This window comes from Typopeltis vanoorti, chromosome 17 (genome assembly GCF_054136105.1).
Source record: "Typopeltis vanoorti isolate ZY-2024b chromosome 17, IOZ_Tvanoo_1.0, whole genome shotgun sequence".
Classification (NCBI taxonomy): Eukaryota; Metazoa; Arthropoda; class Arachnida; order Uropygi; family Thelyphonidae; genus Typopeltis; species Typopeltis vanoorti.
The window spans coordinates 91870870-91887245 of NC_143565.1; the positions used below are offsets into that span (position 1 = coordinate 91870870).

The window sequence follows — 16376 nt, forward strand, 5'->3', positions numbered from 1 at the left end:
GATTTGCTAATTTCTGCTTAAACTGTAGTTTTGCAGTTTTCTTACCAGTTGAGTCACTTTCCTGGGCTGCTCTTCATACTCGTATGCAGTTGATAACTACTATTATTCATCTTGTGCTGCCTCCACGGTATCCTCTTCTTCCAAATTTCATGCGTAATCTCTTTACTCACTCATTTGACACCTACTTAATTCAGTCTTTTCACCTTTGGAATGCATTCACACACTGATGCTGTTAAATATCTTTTGGTCAGTTCCCATGCAGCATTTACCTCCCTCCCACTTAACACCTCATTCCATGCTATAGCTCTATGCTACTGTGCATAATCACTAGCCTTGTAATTCTACATATATCCTTTCCTCTTCATATAACTAGCCACAACCTAGGTGATCACTCTCACTAACTGGAGAAAAGTGCAAAACCCTACTGATATAGATCTATTTTTTTTTTTTTAACTACATGACTACCACTAATGATAGAGTTTTTTGAATAACATAATCATTGTGGAAATTAGTTTTGTGAAAATGATGGAAACATCAACAATTGATTAAAACTCAATTCTGAACAGTTTCGAACTGTATCGTACATAACAATCATATGAATCTGCTTGCTTTACCAATACATGTAGGGAGATGGAAAAACAAACAAAAAAAATCTAATAGTGTAGATATCTGTTGCTAAAGCTGACATCTGACAGGATACCAAAATGATATTACTCCCCCCCCCCACAATATGTACATGAATGAAGTATATATATGAATTAATTTATGCTTCGCCTCCATTTTATTTCAGTGGTATCCAAATGTTATTTCAATTTCAAATGGTGCTTCAGATCCATATAAATATTGACATGTAAACACGTCAAGGCCAGTAAGAGGGTTAAACAGAGTATGTATAAAATGGATGAATGCTGAGATTCAGCTGGCATTATGAATGCAACATAAGACATAGGTAATAACCAGCTATATGTCGTTCTTTTTGTACCTTTTCCAATCTATTTGGGGTCAGCCTTTACCGACTTGTCGCAGGGCCTAATGTTAGCGGCGCGCGGGGTATTTTATGTCTTGAGTGTGTTCACGGGGCCAGTTTTCCTGTTTTGAAGGATGAAAAAATCCTCCACCTCCATACGAGACTGGCTAACTCACCTTTAGTCGGAAGACCAGATAAAGGTTCCTCACGTCTTGGACAAGATTTGAACCCAGGTCTTTCAGACCAAAGGGCTCCATCTATACCAACTGAGCTATGGTGGCTTGAATAACCAGCTATATATGGAATATAAAAAGTAGGCTAGAAAAGCGATATGTTTATTAAGGAAAGTACAAAAGCTTTTTTCAGTTGATTGAAGTTTTTTTCACTTGGCTATGCTACCAATTATATATTTGGTTTAATCCTTTATCCAGGTATATCCTGAAGTATTTTCAGGACTAGGGCAACTCGTGGTAAAGGTGGTATAAGTTCTCATCACTTGCCTTAGTATCTTCCATAATGCAAATAATGCAAAGCACATCTCTTTGTGGACATGTATAATGCTATGCATTAAGGGAAGGCCACTACCCAGACTGGTTTCAATCTTTATTGAGATCTCATCAGTGGGTAACTTTTTCAGTTGGTTATAGCTTGTGCATGAAGTATCTTCATGCCCAGGTTAATGACTTCACATCGATTGTCTTAGTATCCCATAATACAAAGCACATGTCCTTTAGGAGTGTATAATGCTATGCATTATGGCATTGGTTTCCAACCAGTGGTACACATACCCCTGGGGGTACATGAAAAATGATCAGTAATGGTGGAAAAACAAGTAAAGTAAACAAAATGCAAAATTTCGTTATGGAACAATAAATGTCAGTATTTAAAAACAGCTATTTTAAAACAAGAGGTACAATTTATAGAAATGGGTTTAAAAGGGGTACACAAGTGGAAAAAGGTTGGGAGCCACTACCCAGACTGGTTTCCACTTATAAGTAAAGGGTCTTCTGCACACACTAGGCAATCTCATTCTCTCTAACCTCAATGAGTGACCTGAAGGATAATTTTAACTCATCAACTCTCAATCACTCAAAGATACTGAGCGATGGTTCTACTTAGTGACAGACACACCTTACCACTAAGCAGAATAGCTTATCTCACAGGGAAAAAGCATCCACTGAAGGATCCTGATAACGTCCAAATCAATAGAGGCTATACTATAGGCAAGCATCTAATGAAATGGAGTGGTTGAGACCACTTCAGTGGGTCTAACATGGAAAACCACATCAGTAGGAGCCAGACTCAGAAGAGATACCAAGGTTCAAGTAATGCAGAAGTCATATTTCCAGATACAAGTAGTGAAAAGGTGAATCACCTTATTATTAAATTACTCTGAATCAGAGATAGATGTTGAAAGTTTTTTTCACTTGATTATATTTATAAATTAAATATGCCAAGAAATTATATTCTTGGTTTAATTCTTTATCCAAATGTAAAAGCAAATAAAGTTTGTGCATGAAGTATCTTCATGACTGGGCTACTTCTGCATGCACGCACGCACGCACGCACACACACACACACACACACACACACACACACACACACACACACACACACACACACACACACAAAGCTAGTACCTCCAAGAAACCTAAATTGCACATCAACCCTCCTTTAGCCTTGATCATAGTGTTCACCTTTCTAGAAATACTTTATCAGTTTGTGATAATACAAATCAAGTATTTTGGATCATTCTTCCTTCAACATGATCACTAGTTATGTAACATTGCTGAATGCACTGATTTAGCATGCACCTGTCATTCCAAAGGTGTTCTTCTGTTCAATTAAAATCAGGATGCTATGCAAGCCAGTCAAGTTTTTCCACATCAGTTTCCTTAAAGCATGTTGTAACATGATTTGGTATACTGCCATATTCAAGGAGGTATAAGTATGTTCTACAAAACTGCCACAATGTACAATGCATTATGCTATCCAGATTGTTGTACACTTGTTGGTGTTCATCCATCCAGGAACTATAGCCAAAGCTTTAAGTCCATATCAAGGAAACCAACACAAAATACCATTATACTTCCATCACTAAACTTTATAGTATCAACTATGAAGTTTTGCACTCTGATATAGGGCATTCCTCACTATCAACACTTGCTGAACTAATCAGTAAAGGATGTGACACTATTCACTGATCTAGATTATGGCTAATGCTCTATGAATCACTCACTTTAAAACCCAGAAGTGGAACTTTCTAAAACTTATGTCTCTTGTTATACTAGAAATCTCCATAGAGTTTATCACTCATAATGGAAGATTACATCTAACTTGTATATAAGGTATATAAAACCATACCTTAAAATAATATAAAGTCTCAACTTCAACCATTCATTATTACAGTGTATGTTTCAATACACTACCACCATTTTTTATAAGCCTTCTTAACTGCCCAACAAAAACTGCAGGTCTCTATAATATATATCTTCTTAAACAACTGATTATTACTATTATTTGTCTGAACCAGGGGTCAATATCGATCCCTGGGGTTGATAAATATCCATGGGTCAATAAATACCTACAATGATTTTGAGTAACACCTAGTAAACATGCAACACCAACTGGCTGATCAGCTGGGCCAACAAGGGGAGAAGCACGTGCTCTCCCCGATGAAGACATCTAGAACAGAGACAATCAGGGCTAGTATGCATTTATCGCCTATAGTTATCAGAGTGGTGTTCAGTGATCTGATAACTTTGAATTTACTGTGTAATTTTTTTAAAGTTGCAGTGTCCATAATGGCAGCCACTGATAGTAAGAAGAAGTGCTGACAGTATTCGCAAGAGTATTTAAAATTTGGATTTATACCATCATTTACCAATGAAAAGGGTGAAGGAATGATTATTTTTAAATTGAGAAATTTATTACTGATAACATTTATTAAACATGATGGCAGTCAATGAGGAATCAAGGATTCCATGAAGGGGTTGATGGTCTAAAAAAGTTTGCCAACCCCTGGTCTAAACCAATATATCAATCATGAAATTTCCACAATACTTTCTTTTCTGCCCAACTAACTTAAAAAGAAACAAGCTTGATGAGGTATTATTTAATGCTAGATTTATTAGATCACATTCCTTTTTTCCCCCTGCCTATGAATCAAAAATCACAGAAGAGAATTACCCAGGCCCGATCCATTCCTCAATTTTGATATAATTAAATTGTAATCAAAATGAAATAAAAACAAACTTACCTGACCAGCAGTGTCACACAGCTGTAGCCGAACTGGCTGATTATCCACAGTTACCACCACTGAAACAACAATTATATAAATGATTAACATGTCTAATGATTAGAACTAGTAAAAAATCTAGATGTTCTGAATGACCTTCCAATGAATTTAAGTTTTAAAAAGTAAAGGATTTTAACTCTAAAAATGTTTATATAAAATATAAAGCAATTAAGTAGTTATTGTCTAGTGCAGTTATTTTATAGAAGTGGAGATTTCCATTAAATAAATCTTTAAATTAAAGCAACTTTTTTTCTCATGTCAAACTGAAATCGTAACTGGTATCCTCAAATGGCAGACCACATCCAGACAAAGGATTTTCACAGACCATGAGTGATTTCAACACTGAATGGAGGCTTGAATAATAATATCCCTCATTCTCCTATTCACAAGACTTTGCAATTTATATTATTATTATTATTATTTTGGGCGACTCCAGGAGTCCTTAGACTCATCGAGGGAGGCCCTAAACATCATGTCCACACAACTATGCGATTACATTCTCATAGTGTCTATCATACCTTGTCTTGAACTCGTTCACCGTCATAGCACCCACAACAGACTCTGGCAGCTTATTCCACTCATTTACCACTCTAAAAGTAAAGAACCCAGCTCTAACACCCCTGCTAACCACACTCTTGCCCAGCTTCCATAGGTGTCCCCTAGTTCTCCCACCACCAGTCCTGATCTCAAAAATATCCTCTGAATTAATCCTATAGAATCCCTTTAGCAATTTGAATGTCTCAATCATATCTCCCCTCCTCCGCCTATCAACTAGTTTCTCCAACCCACAAATCTTCAACCTGTTCTCATATGGTTCATTCCATAGACCTGTTATCATCTTAGTCACTCGCCTCTGGATCCTTTCCACCTCCTCCCCATCAAGAAGGAACCGAGGTGACCAAATCTGGGTACAGTAGTCGAGATGAGTTCTTATCAAGGCTCGGTACAGAGGTATTCTCTCAATCTGCCCTCATATTCTACATTCCAGATCACTGATCACCTTTATGAATCTTCTCTGGATCCTTTCTAACATATCCTTGTCACCATGAAAGCTAGTAACCAAATCTGTGCAATAATCCATATAAAGCCCAATCAAGGCCTTATATGGATCATAACCTCTTTATTTCTGCACATCAGAGGTCCTCCACATCATTGCCATTATCCAATGTACCATGAAAGCTAGTAACCAAATCTGTGCAATAATGCAATAATCCATATAAAGCCCAATCAAGGCCTTATATGGATCATAACCTCTTTATTTCTGCACATCAGAGGTCCTCCACATCATTGCCATTATCCAATGTACCATGAAAGCTAGTAACCAAATCTGTGCAATAATCCATATAAAGCCCAATCAAGGCCTTATATGGATCATAACCTCTTTATTTCTGCACATCAGAGGTCCTCCACATCATTGCCATTATCCAATGTACCTATCCACAAGACATCACATCCAGTTTCATAATAATGTATACTTACTGAATAGTGTATGAAGTGAATATATATTTATGAAAATTAACATAAAAAAAAAAAGATTTTGACTTGAAGTATGCTACAAATATTAAGTACAAAATCTATCTTTATATCTTGAAAAAATTACAGTAAAATAACTAGGGCTTGTTGAAAGCCACAATGAAAGCTGATGGGATGCTTTGGATATATATATATATATATCCATAATTTAAGAATTAGTTGCTAGAATTAGTGAGAATACATTTCAGACATAATAACAAACTCTAACCTCTCAGGATGAGCTGTGCAACTCCATGAAAATGCTGATAACCATTGTTAATATTTTATTTTTAATAAAAATTCCATAGTGTCAGTAGATTCATCATGAGCGGCAGTCTTACTCAACTAGTGATGTATCCAATGTGTTATTCTATAGTCATTCCCAACCTTTCTCAACTTCCACTAAACCACTCTCTGAATGGAAAAAATCTACTCCTCACCAGCTTCTTTCCATTCCTATCTTGTCATATCCACCAAGCTCAGTAATTCACATGCCATCAACTTTTCTTCAAAATGTTGATGACAGTGGTTCAGATGTGATCTGATCAAGGGCTCATACAATGGTACACAGATATCACCTTACATCTACTTGTCAATGTCCTCCTCATCTCAGCAACAATATTCTGTGTGTCCCACGAACTTCATGTTTTGCCAATGCTCATCCTCAAATCCCGAATCTTATCCTGGATCACAGTTCCACCAATACACAGGATTACAATATATACCATGACAATATACCATGATGGCTATAAGAAGGCCATTGTTGTCTGCTAGACTTTCTCCCGAAAAGCCTTGATTCATTGAGCTCACTATTAGAGAAGGCCTGAAGGATGGAGACTGGCTGTCCACACATCTTTAAAAAAGTTAGAACTAAAGGAGCTTTGGCTATTCTCTTTGGGGAATAAAAAGGTGCTAGAGAAATTTTCTCTAGCACCTTTTTATTCTTTTATTTTATTCTTATGCTTACTGACTTGATTACTTACAGGATAAAAGTAAAATGTTTAATAATACAATTATTATCATCATCAAACTCTCCAAGGAGTCACAAAAATCATTGTGGGAAGTCATTATTTCCCAGATATACTGCTGCATATAAATCTCTTGTCCAGAGTATTTATTATCCTGTTATAATACAGGAAAATTACTAAAATATTATTTCCTCTTAACCCATTGGAGGAAACCATGAACCCATTAGTTCATGTTTATCCCTAGAAAATCCTGCTCATATCAATTCCACATCTAACCAACCACTAACATTAACTGTCACTTCAGGTAAACAAAGTAAGCTGTAATCTGACGCTTCACTTATATGCAGTATACTATTTTATGGCCCATTTTACTTCTTTGAAAACTTTTCTTAGACAAGTCAGTCAATGATTCAACACTGTAAATGTGCTGTGCTGTCAAACTCCACTTACACTTTATTATTTAAGGTGCTGCTTGTTTCACATCATTAATATTTCCTAATGATCCACTTCTGCTATCCCATCTATATTTAAGTATACAAAAACATTCACCACTCTGGGTCTTAATGAAATCATTATCATTAAATCTCCATGGAGTCAGTGACTCATTATGGAAAATTATCCTTAACAAATGCAATGCACAAACTGTACCTTAAATTTGATTAGTGTATCTGCCATACACTTTAGGCAATCTGGTACGAAAACCCCTCACCAACTTATGGCCTGTGATATCACCCTTTTTATATCCATTAGGTTCTTCAGATAGCAGTCTCTCAACCTATCCTCATACCCAATATTCTGAAAGCCTTGCTTTAGTCTCCTTCTCTCTCTTCTCTGGACCCTCTCCAAAATCTCATCTCAAAAACAAGGTTATCAAGCATGCAGGCCATGTAACTATTTATATACATCAGCATCTTTGTCATCATTTGCATAATCCACCGCGTTATCTTTAAAATTCTTGCAATGTGACTCCCAACCTGAAAGTTTTTGTTCATTATTCTCAGGTCCCTCATCTCCTACACTCTTTCAATACATTCTCACTAACTGAATACACAGCACACTAACCTTGCCTTTGCCAATACAAAAGCTTAAAACTAACATTAAATTGTTATTTATTTTTTATGTTGTTACCATACACAAAAGATTGTATGCAAACCTATAGTACATTTTGTACCATGGATGGGCTAAAGATTTTTTCTATTTTTATCAGTTTTATATATATATTTCTGCATTTTTTTTTTTTTTGTCACATAGTCTGGAAACCATGCTCTAGAGACCAAACATGGAACTTCTTTTCAAGCCTCCAGTAAGTGTGTGTGTGGGGGGGGTCTCACACCAGGCAATGAATTTATCTTCCACCTAAAGACAATCACAAACATCCATGCCATGGTGGGATTTGAACCTTCAACCTGTTGGTTAGAGAACAGGTGTGCTAATCACTCAGCCAGCAACAGGTGGTATCTTCACTCATTGTCTGCGCTAACATTTTGTTGAAATCTCCCTGAAGAACCACAATGGTTTCACTCTTCATAGTTCTTCCCAGTTTTGCATCATTCATAAATCTAAATTTCAATCTCTCCTAATAACATTAAAGTCCCTAAAAAAAAATCCTTGCAGAATGCCACTAGCAACTTTCCTCTTCTGGGCAATTTGTTGATAACTATCAGTCATCTATCCAACTCACTAATCTATATTTAGCTCTCTCTGTCCTAATTGAAGTGCTAACTTGCCAAAAATCTTTGCAAAACCTAGATATATTACTACATAGATATTCTTCTTGTTCAACATATTTGTCAATTCTTCATGTCTTCCACATTACACAGGTGACAAATGTGTTGGACCTGAAAGTTTTTATACATTAAAACACAACCTCCTATACAAGCCCTTGCAGCATCATACTGTTCTTAAGTCAGTCCTGGATTACCCGTTACCAATCTCTCTGATAATCTTAACCACAACTCTGGATACACAGACACTGATCTGTAATTTGGGGATCTACTCTTTGTTAAGGGTACATTTAACCCACTTGTCATAACCTTAAAACAATGGCTATATATGCCATCTAGCTCAATCATCTTATTTTAAAAAAAAAAAAATCAGCTAACGCCTTTTTATTCTCCTTTGCGAGGCATCAAGTTTATTTATTTTGCTGTATACCCCCCACTACTCACCAGTCCTCCATCATTCCATTCTCACTCAGACTTAAGCTGTATGAGGAGGATGTGAGCTGGGGCAAAAAGAGCAGGTTCTTTGCAGCATCTAAGTTGCTAAAGGGTTATTACTGAATTAATTGGAAGAAATTTTTAAGAACAGGAGGAGGAGTAGAATAAGGAGACATTCCTGGAAGCTGTATAAGGAGAGTGCAAGCAGGGGCATAAAGAGCAGGTTCTTTGCATGGAGAGTGGAATGCACTGCCTGACATTGTAGTGAATGTGGATACATTGAATAAGTTTAAAGCACACTTTAATGGGTTTTGTGTGTAACAGTGTACCTCCTGCAATGAGTCGTTTGACTCCATGGAGGTCTGGTGTTAATAATAATTTATTCAAATTTAAATTAATTCTACAAAGTAAACAGATTTTTAAAATGTTTGTATAAGCTTTTTAAATATTATGTACAGAAAGCAATGTATAAATTCTTAGACTGAATTTGCTTTCTGTACCAAACATGTCCCAGTCAAAGCTCCATTAGCATCAATGTTATTCTAAGAGAAATTCAATAAGGCAATTATTCTGTATAGCAAACTATCCCTTTTCATCTCTAGAAAGTTCACTGAATTTAACAGTTTCACATATGCTTTCATTATTTAAGAAAATATAACATGTAAGTTTTTTTTTAGCATTTTATACAATTACTATACAAGCCAAACAGAACATTCATGTGTCATATTGACTTGTAAGCTGCAGTTTATGCACCCATGTGTTAAGTGTTTATTGGAACTGAAGCACAGTCTTATACTGTGGAACTACTACATCCCCTACTACACTCTTTCCATGCTCCACTTAACTCCATTTTCCTGGTTCATCAGTCAAACTTTCTATCCATTTACACTTTCATGTAAATTTTTGTGTCTTTGACCAGATTTTAAGAAAAACAGCATTTCTGAGTTAAATTCCTAACACTAACTGTCATTGTCTATATTTTTTATCCTGTCACAAAAACTGTTATCACTCAATCACCTAACATTTTATTATCAAGACTCACATCATTGGTCAATTATCAACTAATGCTGAATATATATATATATATATATATATATATATATATGACAATTTTTCTGTAATTGTTAATTTTTTAGTTTTCCGAACTGGTGGTTAAAAATTATGAGCACTGTATAACGTATTTATAAATTTAAGCATATAAGAATTTTGAAGAATCATTTCTTTAAATGAAAACAATAATTTACAATATACTTATATAAATGATGTCTTATCTTCACAACCAGTGCAGATAAACAAATGTTTGCATATATTTGTGTATATAATATTTTATTTAATAAAAGTAATTATATATATATAATTAAATAGCACATCCTGAAGTCGGGTTCTACTTACTAATTGCACCAGTTTGTTTTCCATTCTATATTTCAACTTGACTGTTTTTTTTTTTTTTTTTTTTTAATCTGCACCGATGAATGGGAAAACATTTCAATAAATTAAATTGTGTAATTATTTTATGCGTAAAATCATTAATGAATAAAATAATTTTAAGAAATTTATTTTAAAAAATGTGTAATTATTTAAGATGTTAATTCTATAAGATTCCATGAAAAAACTAAACATGGTAAAGGTAATTATTTGCGTATCAAATTTCATTGATTTTCTCAATGCCGATAAGAGAAATCGACACTTTGTTCTTTCAGTTCTAGAATGAGAACCAAAAGTTATCGGATTACCAAAGCAATGCTATTGGAATTAAACTCTGAAATAAAACAAATGAAACCACTCCATGGTCATCAGAAAAAAAAAAAAAAAAAAATCCCACAAACACTCCACATGGATAAGAACGAATTGGACTGAAATAGGGATGAAAGGTAGTAGCTGAAAAGTGTAAATGTTACATTTATTTAAAACGTGTGTAAACTGCAGTCCTGAAACAACAAACAAAACAGTAAACTCACGATAATAATAATAAAAAAAAAAACTTGAAAATTACTTCTAAAGAAACTTCGCAACGACCAATAACAGACCTAATTGAAAATAATAATTTTTTTAAACCAAATATCCAGATTGCTCAAATGTATTATTCTTGAAACAAATGTGACAGTTCAAGTTATTTTAACTACTGAAATATTACTATTTTTTTAAATAAAGAAACCAGTAGTTCACGATTAGGTATCATGTTTCATTCATTTTAAAATCGTTTTGAAATATTCTTAAATTCCTTTGTTAAGAAAATGTAAATATTTCATGATATCATTTTTGAATAGAAAGATTTTTTTTTTTTTTGTCTGTGACCATGATGCAAAGAATCCTGGCCGCAAGAAAATCATGGCAGTTTTAACTGCTATAACAGTTCGTACTAGTAATGGCGAATATAATCGAAAAGGCGAAATAATATATATCAGTTAAACAATGCTGAGCTAAAGAACATTCGAGAGTTACGAATATCAACAAAATCAATTGTATTTAAAATTAAACCCTTTTCTTAAAAAAAACGATCTCTAACCACTTGGACCCACGACGAATTCAAGGACTCATTGGATGTCATGTAATAATAATAATAATAATAATAATAATAATAATAATAATAATAATAATAATAATAGGGGGAACTGTGAGTATTGTAATATTTACGCTAGTTTTTCAACAGTGATAATTCTCCTACCACTGGCTAAAAAGCAGCGGGGTTAAATATGGAATTAAAATGATATAATTAGTTTTTTTTTTTTTTTTACTTTAACGTTTATTATTATTATAATATAATAAACGTTAAGGTAACATTTATGAACTAAACAAATCCATTTATCACGGATTAAAATAATTTTCTAATAGCTTCTTTATAACAACATTTCTCATAATTTAAAATTTAGATAACAAAGACAAATATTTTATTATTATTATTATTATTATTTTGACACCTCCAGGGAGTCCAAAGACTCATCGAGGGAGAGTGTGCCGACAGCATCGAACGATTGGTCCCCTTCCAACTACTAACCGTGCTCAAACTTACTTAACTGAGCCATTAGTAGCAGAGGCTCTACCAATCGACAAGTTTTCAAAAAAGGCAGAATATCATTCCACTTTATGGCATCTTATATGCCATAAAAGATTTATATATATATACATACACACACACACTGAAATTTAATACAAATTTCCAAACAATACCTATAATTAAAAAATAATAAATAAATAAGAATAAAATCTGAGGAAATCGAGCGCATTATTCTCCAATGTTTATGAAGTATCCGGAAATAGGATCGACAACTTTTTTTTTTATGGGTCTCAAACTCATGTTGAAATTGAGATTAAGTGTTATACACAAGTGACAAAATACACGTGTCTAAAAGTTTTCTTAACTATACGAAGAGATGAGTCACTCTGAATTTATGGGTTTATTACAAGACAAAAAGAAGGCGGGGGGGGGATCAAAATAGAAGAAAGAAAATGCTTGCAGTTATACAATGTATAACTGCAATTTCATTAATAGCAAAGTTATACTTTATTATTAATGAAATTGATTCTGACAAACGAAATCTCTTGAACCTTGCGAAATGGTATAATAATAATAAATGCAAAGTCGTATACTCCAATTTTCTTGAATCTGTAGCAAATATCTCCAAACATGAAACACATAGCTATTCCTTATTGAAATGTTATGTGCTGAATGACATCTATTTAGGGTACGAAATGGCACAAATATTGGGGGGATAATTAAATTTAAAAAACATGACAAATTGAAGATAAAAATCAATTTGTTTTATGCTCAGTGCGTTAAACTTGTCGATCGATGCATCCATGGGCAAATAAATTTCACGAGTAAATATTCATTCAAATAAGGACAAATCGTCCACGCAGAACGATATCGTTGGACATTTGCTTACTCAACTGAGCTGATCATTGCCGCTTTCACCACTAGGCTACAAATTCGAATCCATCTGGGAAATTCAGACATCTACGCTAGTTTTAGGCGGTAGATGATTTCATTGCCCGCTATAACCTTGCTTATTGTAGGATTAAAAAGGAACCTCAAAACATTCCATGTTTGGGTCTATTTGGACTAAGATTTCCGAATTATTTAATTCTTGCTCCACCCACAATACTAACTTGCTATCGATTTATAATCGATATAACTCCCACTTTTGTGGGTGCAATTAACATAAAACCACTCATTTACTAATAGCAACATTATTCTTTGAGATGGAACCCAGAGTTCACAAGTTTATTCACAACTTTTTAACCTTCCTCAAGGAGGGTACATAGTAATAAATAGGTACACTGTCAATTTGGTGTGTACAAAACTTTTATTGCTAATTTATGGCATATTGATAAATACAGCACCACAAAGTTAATTAAATTAACGTAAATTAAAGTTACACAAAAAAAAAAAAAAAAAAATTCTCACTGAGAAAAACAATCCCCATGCAATCGTATCGAAAGCAATTCCTGCAACAAGTTACCTTCGTGACTGTTAGATTATTATATGTATTTTTATTTTAAAAAAAATCACTGAAAAAGTTTCGAATGCAATTCTGGTGAATGGTTGATTTCCTCTGAAAAGTATTATTTAACCAGTATTTTCATTTTTTTAAAAAAAATTCTGTGGTGCAAGATGGTCAGGAGTTCGAAAATTATTCTAAGCAGTAATTCTCTGATATTCGTGTGTAAAGCTTGCATTTCTCATCCAGTTACGGGGATATAATTTTGTATCGCAGACCTCGCTTATAAAATATAGATATTTTAATATTTTCCAACACCTGGACAGATTCTGCAAGCCACACCCATTACCTACGATTTCAAAATTGATCTCGTCGCTGTATTTTTTGAAATGCAATTGCAAACTGAAACAGAAACGTCAATGGATCTGTGAACACCACCTGCTTGGCTAGCCTCCGCAGTCGGTTTCAGTTGTGCCCTTCGGTTGGAACCTGTACAGGACGAGGAGAACCTATAGCACAATTTTTCAACTAAAAGCGAGTCGGTCGGTCTCATACGGCGGTGGAGGATTTTTTTCTCCCTCCGGGAAACGCCTTTTCATTCTGTATGTCAAGCAAATCATCATAATTCATAACACCTTATGAATTATGATGACGAAATCCATGAATACTTGTGAAGTCGTGGATGCTTAAGGGTCTGTCAGAACCACCGATAATGACCCTTACTTTTCTTTGTAGGGAAAATAAGAAATATGAGGAATTGTTCCATACCTTAAAAAAGGAATGTGTCATACTTTTTTTTCCCCCCTAAAAACACTTTCATGTCAATTTACGATATTCTAATCACTTCAGGTATTAAGTGCATAATGGTAGATAACAGAATCCTAATGAAACACTTTTTTTGTTGTTGTTTTTTTTCTAGTAATATATTCTGTTTATTACTGGAAGCAATGGTTATATATATATATATATATATATATATATATATATATATATATATATATATATATATATATATATATATATATATATATCAGGTCCCTTAGACACATTCATCTCCCTCGGTGGCGCAACATGCTGGTTAGCTTAGTGGGTAAGGTAGCGATTATATTCTGCTGTTTGAATTACAACCGAAATAACCAAGGCCAGCAGTGTGTTATGCTATTAATTGTGTGCGTTCTGGTCGGTTTGCCTGTTTTCCGGGATGAAAACCTCTGTACGATACCGGCTAACTCACCTTGAACAAAAATACCCTCATAAGATTCTTTGCGTCTTAGATAGGAATCGAATCCAGGATTTTTCCGGGCAAGGGCATCGTCAGTGTCGACTGAGCCATTGGTCTGCAACTTACGAGGCTGTTTCGAAATGCTCTCTAGCACTTATGTTTCCAAATGTCAGCAGAAGATTTTCGTCATCAGGTTTGGAACACCAACCCGCTTAATGAACTTCAAAGCAGCTGGGTGTTCTATGTTTGATCTCTAGAATAGGATTCCGGGATTATCTAATCCTCTAGTCTAACAATGGTATAAATATATTATCATATACCTTTGTGGGTGGAATTATTTAAAAAAAAAAAAAACCTACCACCCACGAAACCCCATTAGTGGTGTTAAGAGAGTTTATCGGAGCAATTTTCATAATAAGAAGTTTTGGATTTATAACTAAAGCAACTCTGGCTGTGAGACCAGTGTATATCCAAAACACCGAGGGCAAAGTTTACCTAAAAACTCAAGAGATACTGATTGATATTGGGATACTCATCTTCCAACACGTATTCTTGAAATAAAAACATGATTATTCCGATAGGCATTTTTTTGTGTGTGTGTGTGTGTGTGTGTGTGTGTGTGTGTGTGTGTGTGTGTGTGTGTGTGTGTGTGTGTGCGTGCTGAAGAAGGGCATCGAAATTTTTATTAACTTTAGCTAATGGATGAGCTACCCTAGGCAACCTAATAAGTATAAAATTCAGATCAACTACCAGATGCGCAATCACTGTTCTTGCAATTACTAATATTTATACACTCACTTGGTGAGCAGATTTTTAAAAGGTAACATAACCATATCTCATCGTTAAGTAACGTATTAAATAAGCAAGCATTATATCAATATAAATAAATAAACATATATACACTCACCTGAATAATTATCGAAGGCTGTAGGTACGTACTCTGTTGGATAACCATTTGTAGTGTAACTAACAACTAGACTTGTTTTTCCAACTGCCCCATCTCCAATCAAAACACACTTCACCTTGCACACACAGTCGCCGAGAGACGTATCCAAAGTTGAAAGGAGACTTGTTGTTTGGTCCCGCACTAGAGGTGGCATTTTTACTCTTAAATCCAAAAACGGACAATCTTTTTCATATATGGATCAAATTTAGTAAATGTGCCGAAGCGAAATGCTTCTGCACTTCATTTTTGGGTCACACAAGAAAAATGAAAATCCTAAATAAAAGCCATCGCGCCAAAGCCATAATGGCTGGCAGTTGTTTCAACCTTTAACGTCCTCACAACACTTTTAAAGCTAACGAACACAACACGCTCTACGTAAAATAGCTAAAAACTGCATATATTGTAATTTGAAGTTTTCTTTACTAACGTGGTAGTCATCATATCCCTTAAACACTATAAAAGACTCCAATATACACATGTAGTTCGGTCATACACACACACATATATATATATATATATATATATAATATATATATTATACAAGCTAGTTCAAAGCACACACCAAGCTTCGTGCATAGAAGTTAAAAGTACACTGAATGAAAGCCCCACTGTCGTCTGCTACACATACGCCGACAGCTGGCCTGGGTAGCCCGACACCTATCGGTGCAACCGGTTAGTGACGTCACACTTCGCTAGGTCTGATTGGACAGAAATGCTTAAAAACTCAACCAAAGTGGGTAAAGCTATGAATTAAGGAGGAGAAACTATTCCATACCTTGTGTTGTGGCGCTGTGCTTAATGCTACTAGTTATAGACGAGCAACAGGTAAAGTAGTTTTACAGTAGAGAGGGTTGTGACGAACACA

At 34.7% G+C, this 16376-nt stretch overlaps 1 protein-coding gene across 1 annotated transcript in view; it reads right to left on the reverse strand.

The window, feature by feature from the left end:
- LOC150097628 (cell division control protein 42 homolog) overlaps positions 1-16107 on the reverse strand; it is a 35464-nt gene extending 19357 nt beyond the window's left edge. Inside the window, exons 1-2 of the mRNA XM_090406845.1 lie at positions 15473-16107; positions 4227-4285 (exon numbers count right to left, since the gene is read on the reverse strand). Coding sequence (XP_090262971.1) covers positions 4227-4285; positions 15473-15665 — 252 coding nt within the window. The 5' untranslated portion in view covers positions 15666-16107. The remainder of the gene's footprint in view (positions 1-4226; positions 4286-15472) is intronic.
- Positions 16108-16376: the final 269 nt, after the last annotated feature.